Source organism: Corvus hawaiiensis, chromosome 5 (genome assembly GCF_020740725.1).
Source record: "Corvus hawaiiensis isolate bCorHaw1 chromosome 5, bCorHaw1.pri.cur, whole genome shotgun sequence".
In the NCBI taxonomy this organism is placed as follows: Eukaryota; Metazoa; Chordata; class Aves; order Passeriformes; family Corvidae; genus Corvus; species Corvus hawaiiensis.
The window spans coordinates 23,329,449-23,353,048 of NC_063217.1; the positions used below are offsets into that span (position 1 = coordinate 23,329,449).

The 23,600-nt window shown below is 38.9% G+C and overlaps 1 protein-coding gene across 4 annotated transcripts in view; it reads left to right on the forward strand.

The window, feature by feature from the left end:
* Nucleotides 1–23,600, forward strand: part of C5H4orf19 (chromosome 5 C4orf19 homolog) — a 41,234-nt gene that overhangs the window by 14,474 nt on the left and 3,160 nt on the right. Inside the window, exons 2-4 of one of the 4 annotated variants that reach the window (XM_048305195.1) lie at nt 7,479–7,565; nt 10,292–10,428; nt 23,201–23,248. In XM_048305195.1, coding sequence (XP_048161152.1) covers nt 10,337–10,428; nt 23,201–23,248 — 140 coding nt within the window. In that variant the 5' untranslated portion in view covers nt 7,479–7,565; nt 10,292–10,336. The remainder of the gene's footprint in view (nt 1–7,478; nt 7,566–10,291; nt 10,429–23,200; nt 23,249–23,600) is intronic. The other 3 variants (XM_048305197.1, XM_048305196.1, XM_048305198.1) reach the window with 3 other exon arrangements.

Sequence of the window (23,600 nt, forward strand, 5' to 3'; positions counted from 1 at the left end):
AGAAGAGTGGGCCTATAACCTCTACCTAATTGAAAAACTACATATATATATATATTGCATAAGTCATACTCAGCAGCATTGGCCCTGGGCTGCAACAATGCTTACTTTCCTTCTATAAACGTTCATCTGCCCAAATCAAAAAAGTTCTTTTTACGTTTTTTTAGCTCAAATGAGCATACAGACAAGGCAAGCTTTAGGGAACATTTCTGTTATTTAAACTCTGTCAATTAACAGTGCTGTACCCAAATCCCATCCAAGCCATAGCATGATCTTAAGAAAGCAGAATTGTATCAGTGTGGAAATCTGTAGCAGAAAAAGAAATAAAAATTAGGTAGGTCTAATTGAATTGCAGTAGCTTGTCTGAAAAACACCTTTGCTACCCACTTTGAAAAGGCATTAGAGACCACATTAGGAAACCGTTTTGATTTTGAAAATCTTCATTACTGCCTTCTTTGCTGAAATTACTTTCAAAATCATCTTTGCTACTCCTGCTTTGCTTAGAGGACTCACTGCTGATGCCTCCTCCTGAGCTTTTATTTGTCTGGAGGTTGAAAATAATGCCAATGTTACAGCTAGAACTTTCAAATGGATGAGGAAAAGCCAGCTTCAGCAGGATTTTATGTGCCTTTTAGGCCCTTATGTGAACACTAAATTTTAACAAAAAACTCCCCAGAGGAGGTGCCCCACCACAGTCTGGTCTCTGCATTCACAGAAAGCAGAAGGAGAAAAGGGTAGAGCTATCTACTACTATGGCAATGGGGTTTTCTGGCCTTTGGGTACAGCTTTACACTTTCCACACACAAGTTGGGGAACTTCAGGAAAGCAGTAAGCATTGATAAGCCTCATATTAGCACTTCACCTCACTGACACCTGCTCCAGTCCTGGCTCTCCAGGACTAAGTGCTCCTGCTTCTCCGATGCAGAACCCAGAAAGCTGTCAGCCAACTTCCCCTGGATTGCAAGGCCCATCCCCTAGATGTGACAGGAGTGTTCACACTGTGGGTGCAAGTATTTCATAACAAATAGTAAACCAAACATATGTGTCATTTTTAGCAAGGCTTGATTACACTGATTACTGATGTAAGACGAGCTACCTAAATGTATGTCAACTACAGAACAAGGGCCCATCCATTTGTTCCACTCCTTGTCAGTGAAACGGTATCAGGATCGTACTTCTGAAGCAAGACAAAAACTGGTTCCACTCTCTCAAGAAAAACATATTCTCAAAAGGAGGATGCAGCCTACCAAAAGCAGAAGGAAGAAGCAGCAGTCACTGCTTAATAATGTACATTATTGAAGACTAAATTTGGTTGTGTAGGACTTTCCACAATCTAACTACAGTGAGTAGGATTATATACATATATATATATGCATATAAAAAAAGTGAAGAGGAAAAACTGCTCCCAATTCTGTGTTTCCTAGCACTGAGGATTCAAAATATCATCTGAAGCACCTCTGTCTCACACTGGCTCATTCTTTAATTGTGTCAGTGTAATATTCACACAATTATGAACTATAATGACCAAGTCCCACTCTGAAATCTGAGCCCTAAGGGCTACATATGTTATCCAAATATATAACTGAATGCTAAGCACATTGGGATTCTTTCAACCGCAAATTTACTTAATTACAAATATTCCTAATGTTGCAGTAGAAGCATCATGTTCAACTAATTATAGCTCAGAACAATTTTCTACTATATCTTCTGGAAAAGAAATAGCATTTTTCAAAGGTATCCAATTTTCATAGCCTTCAGCAAAATACTTCAGCTAAATTTCTTACCTCTATTAGCACAATGTTTACTATTAAGCCATTTGTGTACGTTAGTTTTTGACTAACTCTAACCTTCTGACTGACAGGATTATAGACATAATGTTTCCTCAGGGGATTTTTCTACTTACAGAATCAATCTGCAAACCTCTCACTGTCTAAATTATAGCCCATGATTTCATGTCATCCATTTCCACATCCTCAAAAACATGAGAGGGAGACCCTATTTCTAGAGGTGGCTCCCCATGGCTCTTTGCCAACAGAAGTGCTTATGACAGTGAATTATACTCTTCAGAAACCTTACTAGTTTTTGTAGCTAAATTAGACATTGCTTTGTCACCATTGCCTGAAAATAGTCAGAGACTGGGAGATGCCTGGGTGCCTGGAAATAGTGTTTAAGAAACAGGCCCTAAGCAAGATACTTGCAACCCAGATAAAAGCTGGCAAGACTAGCTGATCATATGGATATATTTGGGTCAGGTAGTACATGCCACATTAGACAGTTTCAATGAAAAAGGTAGCGGAAAGAAACGTCTACAGCACACACACCTCCCCCTCCACCAGTAAATACGTGACAACACAAGCTCCCCAGTAAGGGCAAGCCAAGAGAAGATTCACAGCAGGTCTACAGAGAGGAAAGCATCAGGGAAACATGAGGTCAGGCTTACAGCACGTCCTTGGCTCTGCCCAGCTGGAAGTCACCTCTTACTGCTTGGTGACACCACAGCATTCCAGTCAGGCACTGATCCTCTGTGTTTTGCCCTACAGCACAAAGGCTGAAAACAAGCCTTTCCCCAGCGCATCCCCATGAAGCTCCCGGCACAATGTCGAGACAGGTGAGATTGGTTCAGTTGGACAGAGCATGGTGCTAATGCTGCCAGGGTTCTGGTTTCAATCCCTGTATGGGACATTCACTTAAAAGTTGGACTTAATGAACCTTGTGGATCCCTTTCAACCCAGAATATTCCATGATTCTGTGAACAGATAAACTCAGGGTACGATTGTGGATAAGGCCTTGCCTTTAATTTGTCAGATGCTTCAGCAATCAAGTAATAACACAATACAGAGCCAAGTTTAACACTCAAATACAAGTGATTCACCGTCTAACTTTTACCAAGCTTAAGGACTAAACAAGTTTCTTCCCTTTGAAGAAAGACCCAGTGCCATGAAGAAGACACAGTAGAACATGCAGCAATGATGGCTAAAGAGCAGTAAATTTCAGTTCATATTAATACATGCTGCAAACCCAGGTAAAAAGGAGTAGAAGAAATGCATATTCTTCTATATTCCCTATACTGAAAATAGTCTTATCCAGTAATGCAGATGGGATGATGATTTACTTTTCCAATCACCCCTACATAAGACCCCAGAGTGTGCAAAATGGCCTTTACACAAAGTTGTATACGATGAAATCAGGATGATAATTTTTTTTTACGTTATAAAATGCAGTCAGATATAGCTGCAATAATAATTTTTTAAATTATCAAAGTTTTCAATTGACAATGCTATACATAGAAGAGAAAGGCAAAATATTTATTCTACAGTTAGATGGAAAGATGTCCTCTTATAACAAACACAAAGAGCAGTCGCTCAGTCCCTGGCATTCTTTGTGAATATTTCCCAGAATTACTGGTGACAGCATCTGGCCAGTACAGCTATAAGTGTGTTTAAATATTTAAAAGTAGAAAAGAAGAAGCATTTTTTAGCTTAAATTTGTCATGAATATTTTTGGCATGAATTTTTAAAAAACATGATCATGGATCTTGTCAGGATCTTGTCAGGATATGAGCATCATAGTGATGCCTTAGGATTTTAGCTAATTCCACCTCCCCATAATACCAGGGGTGTTTGCACAATTTCTTCTGAGTTACCTGATGCTGACTACAGCACTGAACTAGGGTCTGATCCAGCTTGACAGTTTCTGTGTCTCTTTGCACTTAACAAGGTAGAACTAAAAATACAACAAAAAATCAAACAATGCAGAGACATTTCTGGTGATCCATTGCAGAGACAATTTTTTAAAAAAACCTAGATGTTCCCTTTTTTTTACCAGAGTGGCAAAACAAATCTACTTGGGTTTTTTTCATATTATAATCAAATTTGCAATCATGGAAAACAGACAAATCCACTCTTTTTGTTTTCCCCTAGAGTTTTCTGTAGCAGTCATTACTAATGCATTTGTTAAGCAGAAGCTGGCTGGAACCAAGAAAACAGGAGCTAACCTGCTACTCCTCTGATCTGGGTGTCCAAAGAACAAGGATTTGTTGCAGTCATTGGATTGCCACCTGCCTAAGGCATTCAACTGTATCTAGCACAATGATGCTGGAAAGCATTCATGAGTGAATACACAATAACATCTGTATGTTTACAGCGTTTGTGAAAGGTGTGGGTGGGGCGATTTCTCTACCGTGTGTTTCCAGAGCAAGTCAAACCCATTAATTAAATTCATGCTCTTGTCCTGCTTCAAAAGCAAAAACACAGATGATTTATGGGCACTGACAGCTGCAGGAACCAGGAGCTGGTTTTGCTCACTCCCCGTCCTTAATTAATTTTGAAGCATCTGGATAGGTTGATTTCTCAGATTGTGATCATACAAAAGGCTACATATCCTGAATTTCTACAAAGGAAGAAAAAGACCTGTTCCATGCAGAGAACTGCCTGCCATGGTTTCTCAGTGCTGGCTGAACAGTGTGTACTGAAATTGTGTACCTCAACATCCCTGTGCCTGCCCAAGCAACTTGTAGGATAAAGCTGTAAGAGGTCCCAATCTTAAAACATTTCTTATCCAGTAATTATTTTACTTGTCCTATAAACAAAAACTCTAAAATGAGAACCTGCAGAACAGTGTAATCTACAGCAACAAAAAAAATTTCTCTATTAACAGACCTAGGGAAATTGCCACAAACACTTCCTTCTACAGGGAATATCAATATCTCTGTATTGCCAAAGCACATAATGATATATGCAAATATAAACATAGAGCAATACACCAGTGTGTTTATTTCTTCTTCTAGGTTCTTTAAACAGGAGACAGATTGCTAGCAATTGGGGCTGAAAGCTGGAGGCAAGCAATCAGAAGACATTTAACACACAAGCTAGGAACAGGAAACTGTGATGGAAGTGGAAAATTTTGGGTACTGAACTTTCACCCTTGGCTCCTGTGAGATTTTTAATGCTAAAGAACTATATAAACATAGACAGATTATATTGACATTGCTTTACCTGCCCCGCCGAGCCATATGCTCCTGCAGACCTGGCCAATAAAGATCAAAGCTTTCCATGCATTAATGAGCTAAACCTGGGTGTTACATGTTTCATACTATGCTGTAGATCTATATCGACCTATATTGACAGAGAGAAAGGCTGGGCCAGAAGAACTCTGAATCTCTCTTTCAATCAATTATTTTATCATTCTGTACCACACTTTGTAAAACATAAGGCAAATTTATTTTGTTGTGATTCACAGGCCAGGCAGCAGAAAGCCTGCCAGGAGCAAGGATACTACCATCTAAAACAGCTCATGATCACTAGTTACCAGGAAGAAATAAAAAGTATCCAGCATGGTCTATAAAAGTGGTGGAGCAAACAGAACATAAAAGTCTTTCTGCCAGTGACCCAAAGTGGCCTCACTAATAGATGACTATGACTAAGAACCTCTATCTAGACATGAATGGGCATATGAGACAACACTATCCTTAGCTAATAGAAAGATAGTAACTCCAGAAAACTCTTCTACAACTGGCAAGACCACAGAGCTCTTTCAAACAGCCTATTTTCAGCTGTGAATCAAAATCTCTCCTTTTGTCAGCTTGTCTTTACCACTCAGTGTAGGTACAAAAATGCTGTTAGTGAGGATCTTGTTATTTTCTAAGTCCGTGAGAGATTTTTCTCTCTCACAGAAGAGGTAGCAGGGAATGTAAACAACCAACCCACCTGCAACCTTGGAAAGTCTTGTTCATGGTATAGTAGAAAATATTTTGATAATGGATGTTTTAGGATTTTGGCCAGTCACCCCCAAGGGGTGGCTGGTCCTTTGTCCAATTAGACTATGAAGAAAAAAGTCCATAAAAGGTTTGTTAAATAAATAAATAAATAAATCTTGCTGCACAATTCCTGCCTGCTGGATCTTCTCCTCCTCCTCCTCCCTATGGCTGCGGGACACGGCGATATACCGTAGGAACCAGGCCTGCGGTAATACACTCAGGAAACAACTTGTGCCTTTTAGTTACAGATGAGGAGCTTCACAAATCAGGGAGATTGGTCAGATTTCAAAGAATTGTTAAACAATGTTCATTAAATATTACCTGTTGCATAGCATCTTACCTGCTTACGTTCTTCATGTTGTTGGTGACAAGTTTGATATTTATAAGGAGTAATGTGATAACAGAATTCAAGAGCTGACATACTGATATACAAAAAAATTCTTAAATTCAAGAAAGTTTGATAGAATAACTAAGCTCAACATGACTGTAATTCCTATGTACTTTTTGTACAGAAAACTGACTATTCATTTCTCTTCCTCCTCAATTCCCTCACTAAACCAAGACCCAAGACAACTACAGTTACCTACATTTTCTTTTTCTCATTCCTATAGAGTCTAAGAAAGAAGTGTGCAGTTTGACAGCCGGAAAATTATTTCTTCACTCCAAGCATTCCCAGAAACAATTCAGGATTTTCAAATTCAGCTCTGATTTCACAAAACTGCTCCCTTTCCTGAACTTAGAACAGAATCTTAAAGGCTTTGAATCCACACCTAGCAAGGTTAATCGAAGTTTTACCATCAAAATGCAGTGAGAGCACATTAATACAACCATATGTAAACAATTATAGTGAAACACATGGGCACAATCACAAAGAATGCAAGGAAATCAGAGTTTTGTTCCACTGAAACTTAAATTGCAATGAAGAATTGAACTCATCAAAAAGACCCCCAAAAAAGCTGTTGAACAGACTTTGCAGCATAGAAAATATTTGAATGGTACCACAAAAGCACAAGGGCCAAGGCTGATAGAGAAGGAAACTATGAGGGGAATGCAAACCTCAGGGCATTTAAATTAAATGGGCAATTAAAACCACTATTGATAGCTAAACATTTGCTGAAACTCTTGGGGGCAGCATAGAATTCTAACACTTTTTACCAACAAAGGAAAACAAGTAGTGCCTACAACCAACTGATCTTCAGCTCAGCATGGAAGACCAAGCTATGATTTCCAGAAAGAAGGAGTTAAACCCTCTGTTGAGTAAAATATGTTATTTCTCTTTGATCCTTAGGGTGAGGGATACTTTTCTTACGAAAAGTGCTCATCAACTTCACACATTATACAAAGACAGGCTGTGTGTGGTATTTGAAAGTTTCAGGGTGGGAGCTCCTAATGGAGCAGGACCATAGGTGGATCAGAGTGACAACTGTCCAGCCTGCTCAGAGAACACAGCACCCCATGCACACTTCCAGTGGAGGACAAACACAGCTTTTAAAACCAAAAGCCTAGAAAGACATTCAAGAGCAGCACAAGAAAGTAACTAGGGAAATAACTTCTCTGTGTCAAAAAAGTTCTGAAGCTTATGTATGGTCTGTGCCAAAGCAAGTTTAGAGTATTTCATTTTGATTTTGGTTTTATGACTTCAAGATAGCATGTTTTCAGCAACTAAATGAGATGGAAAATGCTAATATGACCTTCTGAGAGCCTGATGATTTTGTTTAAATTCCAGGTTATTTTGGAATGTGAAAACTACTTGCTGCTTGCATCCATGACAACCATGTAGATACTATTCACTTCAAGAATCTACACCACCATGGTAAGCCATATTCCAAAGATTGAGTCTCACTGGTAATTGTGTTGTGCAGTAAGCTGGAGTGACTAGATGTATAAGGCTTCATGTTTCTGTCTCAGAGAGTAATACAAAAACTATTAAACAACCTAAGCAAGAAGCAAGCAGGATATGGCAACGTACCTTGATTTATGAACACTGTTTTACACACCAGACAAGTATTACGTTTCCCAGAATATCTCAAAAAGGATGTTGCTAAGCAAAGATGATGGTAAAAAGAGTATTTAATTAAAATGTCTGTATGCAATTTGTAGGACTAATCGCCATGCTCCAAATTATCACCACCAAGCAGAAGAGGAAAAAGGTTGAAATACAGTGAAAAAAAGGATACTTTTAACTCAAGTTTAAGAACAAATATAGAATGGTTTATGCCTAATCCTATCTGACAATGAGAAAATTTTCTATCGGCCAGTTTCTACACTTACTTTTCTGTTAAATATACCTCACTTGAGACTGAGTTTTTAGCACTCATTTTAACATTATAGGCAAAGAGTTTCACTAATTTATTTGCTCCCCTTTTCCTCAAAGAAAGAAAAGGCACAGTCTACTTTTGGGTCAAAAGCCAATTACACACATCAGACAGAAGCGGACAATAAAACCAGTTATCATTGGACGTGATATAAGGAGTCAGCTGACAACTTACCAACAGCTGTGACTCCCAGCAACTCTCCTTTTTGGAATTTTCATTTTAAATTTCTACAGAATTATAGGAATTTCCCAGAGGATTCAAAATAAACAAACACAACCCAATAATAAATTAAAGGAAAACCCTATAGCTAACCTCCTACTCCAGAATTTGTTAAACAGACAAAAGGAAAGTACAGCATTTAAGAATGCACTTGAAAGTTTAGTTTTAAAAGTTACCTCTTTTGAATTTGTTAAATGAAATCTCCATCCTTTCATAACTGGACCATGGATTTTATTTTTCATTTTACTTTCACTGTATGCACAAATGTTTAGGCCATGGCTTACACAAAATAAATAAGGACATCAAAACAGAATTACACTGCAAGTAAGATTACTAGAGATCAGAACAAAAATTAAAAGGAGGAATCTTCTTAGGAATTAATAATCGTAGCTATATTGTTAAAAAATAGAATTAATGCAAAAAAGGACATAAAATGACCCCAGCAAAAGGTTGCATAAAACCGGGAGCACACCATGACTCATTCTTCATAAGCTTTATTATTCACTTCACATAAAGTATTGATCACACCTTTAACAGATGCACAAAACCATTCTTAACCCTTTGCAACAGTACAGTAAGATTGAATAGGGCTATAAATCTTCTAAGTGCAGCACAAACATTAAGCTCTTAGAAGGACATGAAATGGTGACATACAAGACAACTTAAGTGACTTGCTCTAAGGGCAAATGAATTGAGGCTGAATGAATCCCAGGTTCTCCTTAGCAATGAGTCACACCAGATATCCAGGCCACTTAAATTTGCATTTAGTTTTCAATCATATTTCAGGAGGCTTTTAATAGAAAGTCTTCTAAATATCACCTATGGATCAGACACTATGCAGTGCTGCTCTCTTGAATTTGTAGGCAAACAGCAACCATTAAACTGGAAGCTAAATAGTGAAATTTTGTAAGAACTTGTCAGAGTTTACCCATAAATTCTGAAAATTATAACTGCAAAGAATATGTATGCAAAGAGAGTGCAGCAAAAAGAGCAGCAACAGCAGCGATGACCATGTTGCTTGTACTGCCCTTGTTGCCTTGTACTGTCCCGCCCCAGCCCCATTCCCTATGGATGTTGAATTCAGGAATGAACTACCCTGGCTTAGACCCTAGGAGTGCTCTGCTGAAAGGGATCTCAAGGCTAATAAAAACTTCACTCTCTTACAAGAAAAGCCTTGCAGGTTTCAGGAATGGTGCAAGCAAAACTCTGTGTGGATTTGTGGTTTTTAATGTAAGCTACACCGAGATTTTTCAAGTTATCACTCAAGCAGAGAGATGCTGAAAATGAAAGAAAGGACATGGCCCAATTTCTAAAACCCACAGCAAAATACATTGCCCATTTCACAGAAATGAGCTTGACTTGGTGATTAATGCATTATTGCATGCATACACAAATTCACATGGGCTCACATTTTGCTCACTACAAGAAATACTGAAAATATTTGTATTTTTAAAGGAGAAAAAACATCTGCATTGCATTATTGTTATACACTAATTCTATAACTATCTCATTAATTTGTCTCTTTAGAAAGTCTTATTAAAAAACATTTTGCTGAGCTTTCCATTTAGTTAGAGCACATGTCTGAAAGAACAACAGCTTTACCAATATCTAGAGTATTATTGCAATGTCAGGCATTTCTTAAGTTTCAAAGTTTGTGACAATCTGAAGGGTGAAGTTCTGACAAGCACACAGTAAAGTTTTAACTGATACTAAAATATCCTGGCTCCCAGAAAGAAAAGGAAAAAAGAAAAAGAAAATACAAAGAAAAAATAATCCCATAATACTGCATATTTGAGAGTCTTCTAATTTTAATGTTGTTGTTTAAACACTTCACATGAGTCCTAATCCACTGTAGCAAAGCTTATGCTCACTTTAAGCAGGTTAGCATTCCAGTTCAGCTCAAGGGGATGAGCATACTACTCAAGTGATTTATTTGATCACTGTCTAAATTTAAAATTCACAATGGTACCAAAAGGAGGTTACTCTATTTCCCCACTGTTTACAGTAGACAGTTGATGCCTCAGAGTATCCTTCTTACTTATGTGTGCACATGAAGAAACCACTTGCAAAGCGTTTTACTATTGCAGGACCAAGACATTTAAAACAAATCTTTCAAGAAGTCGATGGAGTACAATCGGAAAGGTAGGATTACTTTTTTTTCTCCTTGTGTAGGTTTAAAACTTACTGGCCATTCACTGTTGTAACTTCAGCATTCCACAGCATAAACCATCTCCCTCTACAGTACTCCACAATATTTTCTAGTGTCGACACTCAGCTGCTACAAGCACTAGTGACAGAAGAGAACTGTGCTTCTTCCCAACACATGATTCCTGATGTAGCTAACAAAAGCTTGCCAGTTTCCACTCTGAAGTTTAGAAAAAGATACTGTACAGAAGAAATACAGGAATACAAAATTGAATCAATCTAAGACAGTCAACACAGGCAAAAAATGGCAAGAGAAAATGTGAAAATGCAGGCATTTGCTATGGGAAGAACAAGAAGAATGGAAGGCAAGCAGGGGAAAGGGGGGATTTGGAAAAAGACAATTAATTGGAAAACATAAGGATTAATTTGGTTTGAGAGGGAGAGCACACTGACTTCTAACAGTTTCCTTACAAAAAGCTGCAGGTTATGCCATTAAATGGTCAAACACAAAAGCACAATATCCTGACAATTTTAAGAAATCTCTTTGGTCAATGTGTTGGATTTTTGGGGGGTTTTTTGTTGTTTTTGTTTTGGGGGTTTTTTGGTGTTGGTTTCTTTTATGTGGTGGGCAAGGGGATGGTTTTTTCTGGGTTGGGTTTTTTTACTTTTGTATTTACAAAAGAGAATCATTGACTCATTCTAACTGCTTATGGCTTTATCCAATTTTCTTGGTATTAAGAGAGGCTGATGTTCTGAGCAGTACAATAATACCACCACAATACCTGCCACAAGCAATATTTCGTATGATATAAACAAATCAGAAGCATCTGAAATATTCAGGGCAAGATGATTTTTGAGCACACTAAGCTACAGTTGAATACCAGAGCTGAGATCACATATCCTGCCTGGCCTAAATCCTGCCCAAAGGCATATACACAAAACACTCCAATACCTATATTTGAAGCAATCTCCATAGACATCCCAGTCTATTTTCAGAATATTGCTCCCTGAAGTAAAAATGTATGGCATACTTAAAGGATAAAGGCCTGCTAAACTTCTGCAGTGTCTCTTCATGCCCACTTCCAAAGACTCGACAGGGTAAAAACAAACAAACAAACAAACAAACAATCAAACAATCAAAGAAGCACTCAGCCTTTCCATAGAACTGACGCGCATCCACGAGTTTTCAATAAGTTAGAATGACAGAATTACAGGAGTTAAGCTGCTTAGAATTAATTGCTGATTTCCTAAATTGTATTTTCTTATTTTAACTTACAAGAATTTCACAATATCTAAAATATATGAGATCTCCATCTCTCTCTCTTTTTCCATCTTCCTCTGTTCACCAAAATCACCTAAAGATTCAAAGTCTTTCAACAGCATATTTTAAAGGTTCTGCTATGTTTAGCCCCAAATTTCTGCAGAAAGCCAATGAATTATTTTTGCACTCACAGGCAAATACAAGAGGCAACAGCTTCCAGCAGATGGACGAACAAAGAGCTTGATTTCATAGTGTACAGAGTGCTGCTATGCTGCAAGCGAGTGGCCCTGTGTGACAATGTAGATGGCACAATCACAGAATAAGCTGAGTTGGAAGGGGCCCACAAGGATCATTGAGTCCAACTCCTGGCCCTGCACAGAACCATCCCCAGGAGTCACACCCTGTGCCTGAGAGCATTGTCCAAACACTTCTTGAATTCTGTCAGGCTTGGTGCTGTGACCACTTCCCTGGGGAGACTGTTCCAGTGCCCAACCACCCTCTGGGGGAAGAACCTTTTCCTAATATCCAACCTAAACCACTCCTGACACAACTTCAGACCATTTCCTCGGGTTCTGTCACTGGTCACCACAGAGGAAAGATCAGTGTCTGCCCCTCTTCTTCCCCTCATGAGGAAGTTGTAGACTGCAATAAGGTCTCTCCTCAGTCTCCTCTTCTCCAGGCTGAATAGAACAAATGAACTCAAAATATTCTTAGGAAGCATTCTGGCTTGTCAAGTTTTTCTCACTAAATCCTACAGCAGTATGCTGTAGCCTTCATGCTCACTGTCTGACATTTTTCATTTTTCTAATGTCCCAAGTCGGATTTCTCATTGATACCAGCATCCAAAAACATGTTAAAAAGCATGTAAAACTCATAAATAAAGCATGTAAAACTGATACAATAAAATGGAATTATTCCAGGAAGCTAAAACAAATAGCCTTTATATATATATACAGTTATATTCAGCTAAGAAACAATCCACATCTAGAAAATACTTCTGTATTTAAGCCGGCTTACACTCATCAGCTGATTCTGTAAATGGAAGTCTAAGAAAAAGTGACTTCTAGACCAGAAGACAGCACCCACACCAACTCCCAGTCAAAACCACAGAGGAGGCAGTGATTATTTTACACAGTATTCAAAGAGTTAGAGAATTCCATCATAAATTAGGGTCCCCAGTTCAGTTTGACCCTCAGTCTCTAAGCCACATGTCACAGCTATCAAAATCATGTCCTTGATGGCATTCTTCAGCCTTGAAGCAGTCTGCTCAAGCCTGCCACTGGGAAAGGAGCAAAGCATAAGCAAGAGAACCTTCTGAATTGTAGACTCATGGCAGCACTACCTCAAGACCAAGTTCTAGAGCTGTTTCTATGTTAAGTGTTTTTAAAAGACATCGGACACTACCAAGGATTTTCAGATGAAGGGCTGGAACCCAAGAATCCATCCTTCAAAGTGCACAGTTGCACAAGATCACACAGAGACACTTTAACCTCTTAAGAGAAATGACATTTCAGATACAGTCCCTCTTGTTCCATAAAAATTGGATATAACTAGTTTGAGGCTCCACTTGTGTTGCCAGACACAGATTCCCACTCAGGCCTAGCCTAACACAATTACTGACTCAAATATAGTTTCTCTGCTGATTGCTTCTTTCACATGTACATGACCATCTGCCTCCCAGTTTTTGCCTTGTCACACACTTAGACCATGAATCCCTTGGGAAGGAGCACATTTCTATGTTTGCCTCTATACAAGATGAGACTAAACAGGACTCAGGGTTTTAGGCCCTGCTGTTAAATAAACTATTATATTTTATGGGATTAACAATTTTAAAAGACAGGAAACATAAACTTCAGTAATTTAAACACTAGACAATGATGTAAGTTTGGTAAGACCAAACGTAGAAAACAAGCTGAGCTGAAAAGGAAATGAATGGTTTTATGCTACCAGCTATATTTGGTTTTCCTTTATGCCAACTGGCTAATGATTGTGAGAGTTTTACCCTTTTCCCCACTCTTTCTTTTACTTTTTAAAAATAAAACAATCATTTTGTATGGTAAATAATGGGGGTAGGGAAATGTTCTGTGACCTAGTGCTGTGAATGATGAGGAACTAGTCAGAGAGAATGCATTTCTTTTTAAGTATCTGATAAATAATTAAAATCAATTGCAAAGAGCATAACAGGAAAAAAATTATGTGTTCAGATCACCTCCAAGTTGTAGCCCTCGTCCCCTCTAGGACACTCTGCTGCAGCAATAATGGCTCACAAAAAGGTTCACCTTCTGTGTGAGCTGGCCTTACTCTCTCAAGTGTTTATAAAACAGTCAACAGCTACCAGAGATAGTAGTCAGTGAATGAAATAGTGAAAGAATGACTTCTTAAAAACAAAACAAAGAAAAAACAAACTAACTAAAACCAAAACAACACCACCACCACAAACAAACAAGCCCCGAAACTGTCAAGGTAGAAATAGGAATCCATGATGAGAATAAAACATGGCACTTCATATGCTGACTAATACTGTCAGGAAGCCACCAGGAGTAAGTGGAAGATCTGGCTGACCTTACTGGTTTGAAAAGAAGGACATTTTGAGGAGGAGCCTAGCAGGACTTAACATAGCTATGCATATTATTACCAGCTTAGGCAATGACCAACAGTTACAAATCAAAATAGAACACCTTTTGTAAAACCGATAGCATCTACTTTTCATTACCTTTCCCTTCTGCCAACACACCCACAAACAAGTGCAGGTGTGCTCAAGCACTGCTGGCAACACCCAGACTTCTCTGCCTTGAGACCTGCCCACTGCTGCCTCTCAGTTTGGTGCAAAACAGCTGCATGAAAAAGCAGAAATGTGAAGGGGCAATGTGGGAGCAGGAAACCCGTCAGGATCTGATAAAAACACAGCTAGATGCCTGGAGGCATGGGAAGAAAGCAGCTGTAAAGAAGTGGAGTAATTTCTAATGTTGCATTTGCATCAATCCGGGTGCTCCCCATCCCCGCTGAAGCATTTACACTGGCACACAACAATTAGCAGGTATTGCCATTGCCGACTGTACTGGCACAGTTTCTTGTCAGTACAACTACACATATGTAAGATAATTAGCACGTATTTTTCTAGTATAAGCAGAGCAGATTAAATCTGACCTTTTCTCTGCATTTTGAGAAAACAAATGTAGGCAGATATTTCCATTACTCTGACCTTCCTGACTGCCAAAGTAGCTTCTTGTCAGTTCGTAGCCAGACATCCCACTGGCAGGATGCTCTTCCCCTACGCTGAGAAACGTCACAGCACGCACCCACAATCAGAGGGCATAACTGACCCCTGCACAGCAGACACACCTCTCAGCTAGGAGGCTGCTCTCTAGCTTGGATGCTGTTATGAACAATTCAAAGATGTAATACACAATTTATTATATTATAGTACTATTTCATGTACATGGCAATTAGTGTAGACTGCTACTGTTGTGATCCTGGAACAAAGATCATAGTAACCGCACATTTTTGTCAACTATTACTATTGCAAATTTCCTGGATAAACACTTAATATATGCATACCTTTTCAGATGACACAACACAAATACAGGTCAAAATCATGACAGCATACTCCCACTGGTTATTTGGTGAGTGGGCCATACTTTGGGGATTAGCTGATGCCATACTGATGGTTCATCAGGCAAGTATAGTGTTTGTTATTTGGGTATTTGATATTCATATAATCATAGAAAGGCTTGATTTGGAAGGGACCTTAAAGACCGTCTGGTTGCAATCCCTGTGCCAAGGGCAGGGATGCCAGCCACTAGATCAGGTTGCTCAGGACTCCATCCAACCTGGCCTTGAATACTTTGAGGAATGGGACATCCACATCTTGTCTGGGCAACCTGTTCCAGTGCCTCACTACTCTCTGGGTAAAGAATTTCTTCCCAACATCTCATCTAAATTTCTCCTGTTTCAGTGTAAAAACCATTCTGCCTTTTTCCATTACTATCTACCCATGTAAAAAGTTGCTCTCCTCCATTCTAAGTCCCCTTTAAGTACTGGAAGACCACAACAAGGTCTCCCCAGAGCTTTCTCTTCTCCAGGCTGACCAACTCCAGCTTTCACAGCATGTCTTCAGAGGGGAGGTCTTCCAACCCTCTGAATCTTTAAATCACTTTGCTCTTTAATCTCCTGAAAAGTGTGGGGTTCTGCTAATTAGAAACAATTCTGTTTAAGTTTCACTTGGTTTGCTTTGCCCCTTGCTATGGCTGCTCACTTAGCTTTGTCATTTAAGGATTTAGTTATCCTGCTATATACTACTGTGATGAAGCAAAACCATTTTGTGACATCAGACCAACTTCCTCGGTAATGAAAAAACTACTCTATGTCAGAACACAAAGCATCCAAATTTATGAGACCATAACTATGAGAGTTCTTTAAGTTTCCAGACAACAAGCAACACATGCTTCTGACCAATGAGACCCTCCAGATTTTGACAACTGGACTGATTAAAGCCACTTTTCTCCCTTGAAAAAACTACAAGTCTAAATCAGTTTCATGGCTTTACTGGGAAGAAGCCTAAATTATATCACTAAATCCCACACACAAAACCAACATCAACTTTCATGTCTTGAATAGTACACAAAACACATCAAATTCTTCCCTCACTGAAATAAATAGCCATTGTCTGTACACAGTGTCCATGTGCAATATCACCCAGAAGTCTGACACTTTAGTCATGAAAATGCAAAGAATCAGGCCACCTTGAACAATGTACAGTCCATGGGCTTGATTCAGCCTGGCCAGGGAGAAAGGAAACAAATCACTTTAGAAAAATACATTCTCGGTCTTAACAACTGATGACAGGGTAAGAATTATTTGCATTGAAGCAATGATCATATTTATCTGTTAAAAACAGGGGGTTCCGTTTGAAAAGAAACAAGCAGAGAGCGGCAATGGAGTCACACATCCAAAACTGACAGCTGTAAGTCACCACTGTAGTCAGGCTGTGGCTCAAGAAGTTTTACGTGAGTTTTTGATGAATCTCTCTGTGTCAACTTCTCCTGTCTTCACAGTTAGCTGTACTAGAAATGCATGCAAGCTGTTCAGTGGGCAAATAATATTCTCAGTAGAAAATAAAAGTGGCTGGTAGACCTGTACAGCTGCTCAGCTCTGTGAAATAAAGAAAAATAGGACAAGCAACAATAACCTTGGCAATAACTTTGGGCTGGCAGGATAGCATAAGGCTCTTTCTGGCAGACACTGACACTCCTTATTCCCAAATATAGAGCCTGTCTCCCTCAAAACAGGAGAGTAAACTGCAGCAGAAAAAGCACTTGCACAGTTTTCTTTTCTTGCAGAGCAGCACAGATAGCAAGGACTGCAGGGTGACTCAAAGTCAATCCGCAGGTCATACTCTGTCAGCAGGATGGCACAGCCAGGTATCTCACCAGGGCTGGTCTGCAAGACAACTGAAGCACACGAACAACACCTCAGTGCTGCATTTTAAGAAAGTGTGAACAAAAAGACTGAAGTCAATTCAGCTAGCAAAAAACAGACTAAAATAGCCTATGAGGTGGGATCTGCTTCCTATAAGGGATCATATTACAGTATTTCCTCAGTGTAGTTCATTTGTTTTAAATTAAATATGTCAATTGAGTTATTCCCTGAAGCACACTTAAAATAAATTTCCAGATTAAGATTCAGTCAGGAAAAATAAAATTAGATTTCGGTCCAGCTCTAAGTATTGGTCTCAGTGAAGCTTTGAGCATAGACTGTGCTCTCCACAGATCATGATAGAATAATAGAATAGTTTGGGTTGGAAGAGATCCTTAAAGGTCACCTAGCCCATGCCCCCCTGCAATGAGCATGGACATCTTCAAGTAGATCACGTTGTTCAGATAATTCTGGGCCCAGAATGTTTTGGGTTCCCCTGCTCCCCAAGCCTATACCTGTTCTGAGGCCCTCTGGCCTCAAAACAGTGACTAAGGTCAGGAAAAAACCCACAGGATTTGAAGCGTTCTCTGTATTTTACATCTGTTCTTACAGATAATATTCGTGCAACAGTAGTGATTGGCCTACACAGTGTGTGGCTAAGTTATGTTCCTCGTCTTTCTTCCTTTACAAGATTTTCCCTGTTATTCTCTCTCCCTCTCTAGCATGGGCTGGTAATTTTTTCTACTGTATGTTTACTAGTTTTCTAAATTTCTAAATATAGTTCTTCTCAACTCTAACACCCTCCTACAGTTTTCCTGTGCTTCTTTTATATTATCTGTCATCCAGATCAGTTATTCCTCTGCCTCCACGCCTCAGTAACACATAGACTCGTAGAATGGTTTGGATTCAAAGGGAGTTCAAAGGCCGTCTTGTCCCCCCGCCCTGCAATGAGCATGGACATTGCACTCCTTTCCTCCAGCCTAGGCACATCTGACCCTTTCTCAGACTTAGCACAAGCTGAGGACAGTCTCTGAAATCTTCTGAGAGGGGTGAATACCTACTTAGCACAGAAGGCAAACTGCACCTCCTGTTAGGAGAAGCTTTTCAGGTACTAGAGCTAAGATTATTCCCACCCCACATTCTCCATATTTCCTCTGCACATCTTTCTATGCAAGCACTTTCTCTTCCCACACTTGCTTCTGTGCATATGTCTCCTAGCTGGTTAGCATTTGGCATCTATGTAAGACCTTGTTAGCAAAAAAACACCGAAAAAGTAAATTGTGTTTGTGTTACTAGTGAGGCAGACAGGCTTAATTCTGATGAACAAGGATTTCTGTCCATTGCAAAGAGACTGGTAGCTCAGGGCAGTATCCTCAGAATGGACAGGTTTCATGAAGGAGTGCAAAACACAGCAAACTTATGGGGAAGACACTGGCAGGATCAAGTCTGAAAGGTGCCTCTACTGGAAAAAGTCATCAGAAAGAGGTACCTCGGGCCCCTGGGAGATACATCATTCAGGCTCATCAGCCCAGATTATACCCCTGTAGGAAAAAGCTCCTTACTTGCTAAGGTAATCTAGAGTGGGAAAGAATGGAGGAGAGTGAAAAGCCAAACAACAGAAGCATCAGGGTGTGTGGGATGAAAACTCCAAACAAACTTAAAAAAACCAAAACAAAACAAAACAAAAAAACCCCCACCAAAAAAAAAAACTGGATTAAAATTAATGATCCAAAATCAGAGTTGTCAGAGTTTGTCTGTTTGAAATCTACTACAGAAACTATTTTAATATGGTCTCCCTCAGCTTTCTGCCTCTCCTCCTGGAGGTGTCTAAAAATAATTTAAAATAAGGACAGAAGAAAAAATACACCATGAACAAAAATAAGACTGACCTTTTTCTGTTTCCATGTAAACTTCCAAGAATATTGAGAAAGGTGCCAAACCATTTTTATGACTCAAAAATATTTCTTCTTCCCTTTCCATGACATTATCTCTTGTTTATCTTTTGTTTACTCATAACACAGCCACAGTTTTAATAGACAATATGAGCTATGTTATTATGTAATTTAAATAATATGTAATTTAACCTTGTGTTTCTCAAACCCAACAAAGAAAAGCAGACTTCTCTTAAAGCATGCTGTGGCTTAAAACACAAGATTGTGGGTTTGGAGTCAGACATTATTCTTGTTATCTTCACCAGGGTCTCACACTTTCAGGGAAAGTCCCATCTCATTCTCTTAGCAGATACCACCATAAATGTATTTAACAACCGCTCCTTTCTCAGCATTTGTTTTACTGATGGGATTTGCGTCCTGCTCTCCTTGAACTAAGACTAATTACTACCGCCTTCCATTGTGCAGTTTTTTTCCAACTTTTTCTTTTTAAACTTGCTCTTCTGTATCACATTGCTTTAAAGGAAGAAAGTCAGTCTTTCATAACATCAAGTCTTCCTGGTGTCTCCGTGAACACTTAATATATGGCAGGGGTATTATATCTAGACTATCTTTTACGTGGTCAGCTAGACTATCTTTTACATGGTCACATGGATGTCTGCTGGGTTGGCTGGAGCAAACAAACAAAGCTGGGCCTCTTCCATCTCTTTCACTGAAGAAAAGTGTCATAACTTTAAATGAAACAAGCACTGATACTGAATATGCAGAGGCTATTCTACACTGTCATGTTGCAAGAATCTGATTATTTTGTAGAAACCAGTACAAGCTCCTCTACAGAGACACACTTTAGGAGATTCAGCAGCTACTAAAAGCTGAAAAATTCAAGTTCAAAATTAGGGAGAGTAAAAAAATTTAGTTCTAGGCTTCCTTATTCCTTTCACCTCAACAGCTCCACTTCATTCCTGAAAATGCTCCAAGTGTCCCAGTCCACACCTAAAAAAACTTTAAAAAAAATCTCTATTTCACATTTTTGCAGAGGTTTAATGCCAGTTGATGCATTAGTGTTCAGGATTAAGTAACTGCATAATAACTAGTGACAGACATTTACAGGCCTTCAGAAATTTCACGGTCGAGAAAGAATACTATCTAGGATTTATGGCAGTTTAATCTGAATTCTGAGAATCTGAATGTTAAGGCCAAGGATTTTACTGCTACTTTGGACAGGTAGCCACTTCTCGTGGGGAAAATAGCCCCCAAAATGTTCTAAAAGAAAGCATTCCACATCATGTCATGTTTATCTGAACTTACCGAATCAATTTAGCAGCATGGCATATCTGACAGAGTAAACACTTCATAAGGATGCAATGTTTCTAAATTCAGTATCAGTTAACATATTATCATCCACTGTTTGAAATTTCTATTGCTCTTTTGTTTCAAGTCTGTAGAACTTACTTGATTCAAACTGCTCCAGACAGCAGCTTTTTAGTACTATTTATCCATTAATGCAACTATGAACATCACACAATACACAAGTCTTTAGAGCTAGGTACCTAAAACAAGATAAGTAGGATTAAAGCATGCCTTTTCATGCTATAAAAGCAATTTGTTCCCCAGAATTATTTTGCAGCCTGACTTGAAAGATTATTATAAATGAAAGGAAAGGGCAAGGAAAAAAAAAAAAGCCAGTGTTCAGACAGTGACATTGTAAAACTATATTCCTGTTTCAGGGATGTGAAATAATTCATAAGATAACACAGCATAACACTGTTTTCCATATGTAGTAGTTTATTCATGCCAGAGGACAGATTCAGTTTTAACTCATCAGTGGGAAAGCTTAATGCAGTAGCTGCAGAGATAATTCCAACAGCAGCTGTAATTAAAAAAAAAAAAAATTAAAAAAAAAGGCAAAATAAAAAAAAAAAAAAAACCAAACAAACAAACAAAAAAAAAACCCCCAAAAAAACGGAAAGTGTTTTCTTTGCAAACAACAACAGTAATTTCAATTTATAATTGCCTTCTATGATGATCATAAATGTTTTTACAACAGAATAAAGGCTAGCAATTAGGACTTCCCAATGCTTAAAACCTATGAGCAATATTTTATGCTTTTGAAAAATCACAAAACTTGTAAATAAAATCACTGAGTAGGAAATCTGTCAGATAAAACTCTAAGCAGAAGCACCTTGACTTGAAGTGCCTACTCTTAGATAGAAGTAACATCTATTGTCAGAGCTGGTCTACATACAAATTAGAACTGGGTTCACCAAACCTATAAATTTTAAAGCCAAGCCAAAGGCTGTGTGGGCATTTCAGTGGGCAATCCTTTTCAGATGAAAAACCCTGTACCAGAATTCCTGCTATGATGTTGCTATGGTATATGGGGTGAGAACACACAGTACAAGATCAGCAGAGACGTGGAAGGGAGACTGCATTTTCAGGGAGAGAAGCAGCACCAAGAGAAAGGAAGCAAAGCAGCTGGCTGAAAAGCCATCCCAACAAGCACTGAACTACATCAAGCTGGCTACTCCTGATAGTTATTTCTGCTCCAGAACAGCTCATGTGTACACAAAGACACAGAGCATAGGTATGAGCAGCTATACCCTAGGCTAAAACCAGCTGCTGAATGACTGTAGGCCCCTAGAGGCTCCAAGAATGAGAGGTCTGACATCAGGTATTTAGTTCCATGCTAACACCAGCTGTAGTCAGATTTTAGAGGGGAAATGTTTTGATTTACATTTCTACTACCGTAATTGCCACTTTGCAGTTCAGATCATACCTGAGAAGAATAAATCAATACGACTTTCCTTGGATGTTTTGTAAATAAATTACTCCAGAAAATACCCCAACCTTGCTTCATCAATTTCTGTTTTATGGGAAGTGAGCCACTGTCCTTAGGCATTGACAAAAGTATGCAAGGTTGTAGAGTATCTCAGAGAAAAAGAAAGGGCCTGAATAACAATGGACAGAACATATTAAATAACCTGCTCTGACTTATTAACTTGAAATAAGATAGCCACCACCCATAAAGAATATTGGGGGTTTTAAGGATTTTGGATGTTCAGATCTGGGACTTCAGTTTAGGTTCAGAACAGGAAAGTTCTCAAGGGTCCAAATTAGCAAACCATTTCTTCTCATAATAAAAGACTTCAGTATAAGAACCATATAATAGATAGTTCTTAGCATCTCACTGGGTCAGGCAATGGTGTAGCAAAACACAGTCTGCTAGTTCTAGTCAAACTCTGGAATTTTACTGTCGTGAAATGGAGGTACAACATCCTGCTTATAATAAAATGCCCATCCCAGGAACTTGTCTGTGTCTCACTAAGAGATAGCTCGACAAAAATGTCACCTCAGTGCTCAGTAGCTGTCACAGGGTCAAGTGAATAGAAACAAGAAGATATTAGGAAAGAATAAACTTGCTTCTTTCAGGTTTCAAACACCTTGAGAACTCTGCAATTGTAGTTCCCACACTTTATTTGGATAGGATGTTAAAATGCAAAAAGACTCAGACAATACCACAAGGACAGTTCATAGGCATGAAACAATGGCAGTATGGGCAACACTGAAATGGATGAGCACTGAAGGGACAGTACAGGACCTCTGCTATAGTGACAACTGGACGTGATGGTCACTACCTCTTCTAATACAAGAACTACAAGGCACCAAATACTACTAGTAAAAACAGGCTCAAGTCAAACAAAAGCAGGTGATTCTTCACACAGGCAAGGCTGGTCTGTGGAAGTACTGAATAAAGGATGTGGTAGATGCTAGCAGTTCACTGTTTCAAAAAACAGCTGGGCAAATCCATGGTACAGAACTTCACCAATAGGTGCCAAGTGGAAAAAAAATATGGAAAAAAAATGCCTAACCAAACAACAAACCAACAACCCACACCCAAAACACTGACTTAGAATTCTCCAAATCATAAAATTGCTTACGAAACTATTCTGGGAGAACACCACTATCTAAGAATTGTGAAATTCTTCCCCAGATTTTTCCCCATTTAAAGACCATTGCCAATGCAAGACAACAACCTACAAAGACCTTGAACAGTACTCCATCCATTCCTGTGTAGATATCTTTCTTTTTAGCTAACAAAACCCTTCTAAACATGAGCATCATTTTCAATGTAATTACTCATATATTAATTTCATAATGCTTTCACTCACTGTCTCTCCCTTGCCTTCCCTTTCTCTCTTTTCAGATTAAAGAAAATCCAGATGGGGTGCAGGTGCTGCAAAATGATACAAAGGTACAATAGAACAAGAGTTGCTTAGACGGAATAAAACAAAAGTATTAAACCATGTGTCTGTGCTCCCCTACACCTGTTGCTTTAATTAGACACTGTCAAAGGTTGGAGTTTTCTCAAAGTTTACATCATCTTTAAGCATAGGCATAGTGATTTCCTATGAATGTCCTTTCGATTTACTGTAATTAAGGTCCATTTCTATAACTCCTACCTCACAAAAGGAATTGTGTTGCATTGAAAACTCTTCTTTAGTAAAGTTTTTTCTCATTTAGGTAGCATGAGCTTCCCTCAATTCAGCAGAACTAGGAGCCGCTGAAACAAAGAACACTTTGTCAGATCCTCCCTCTCTCCCAAG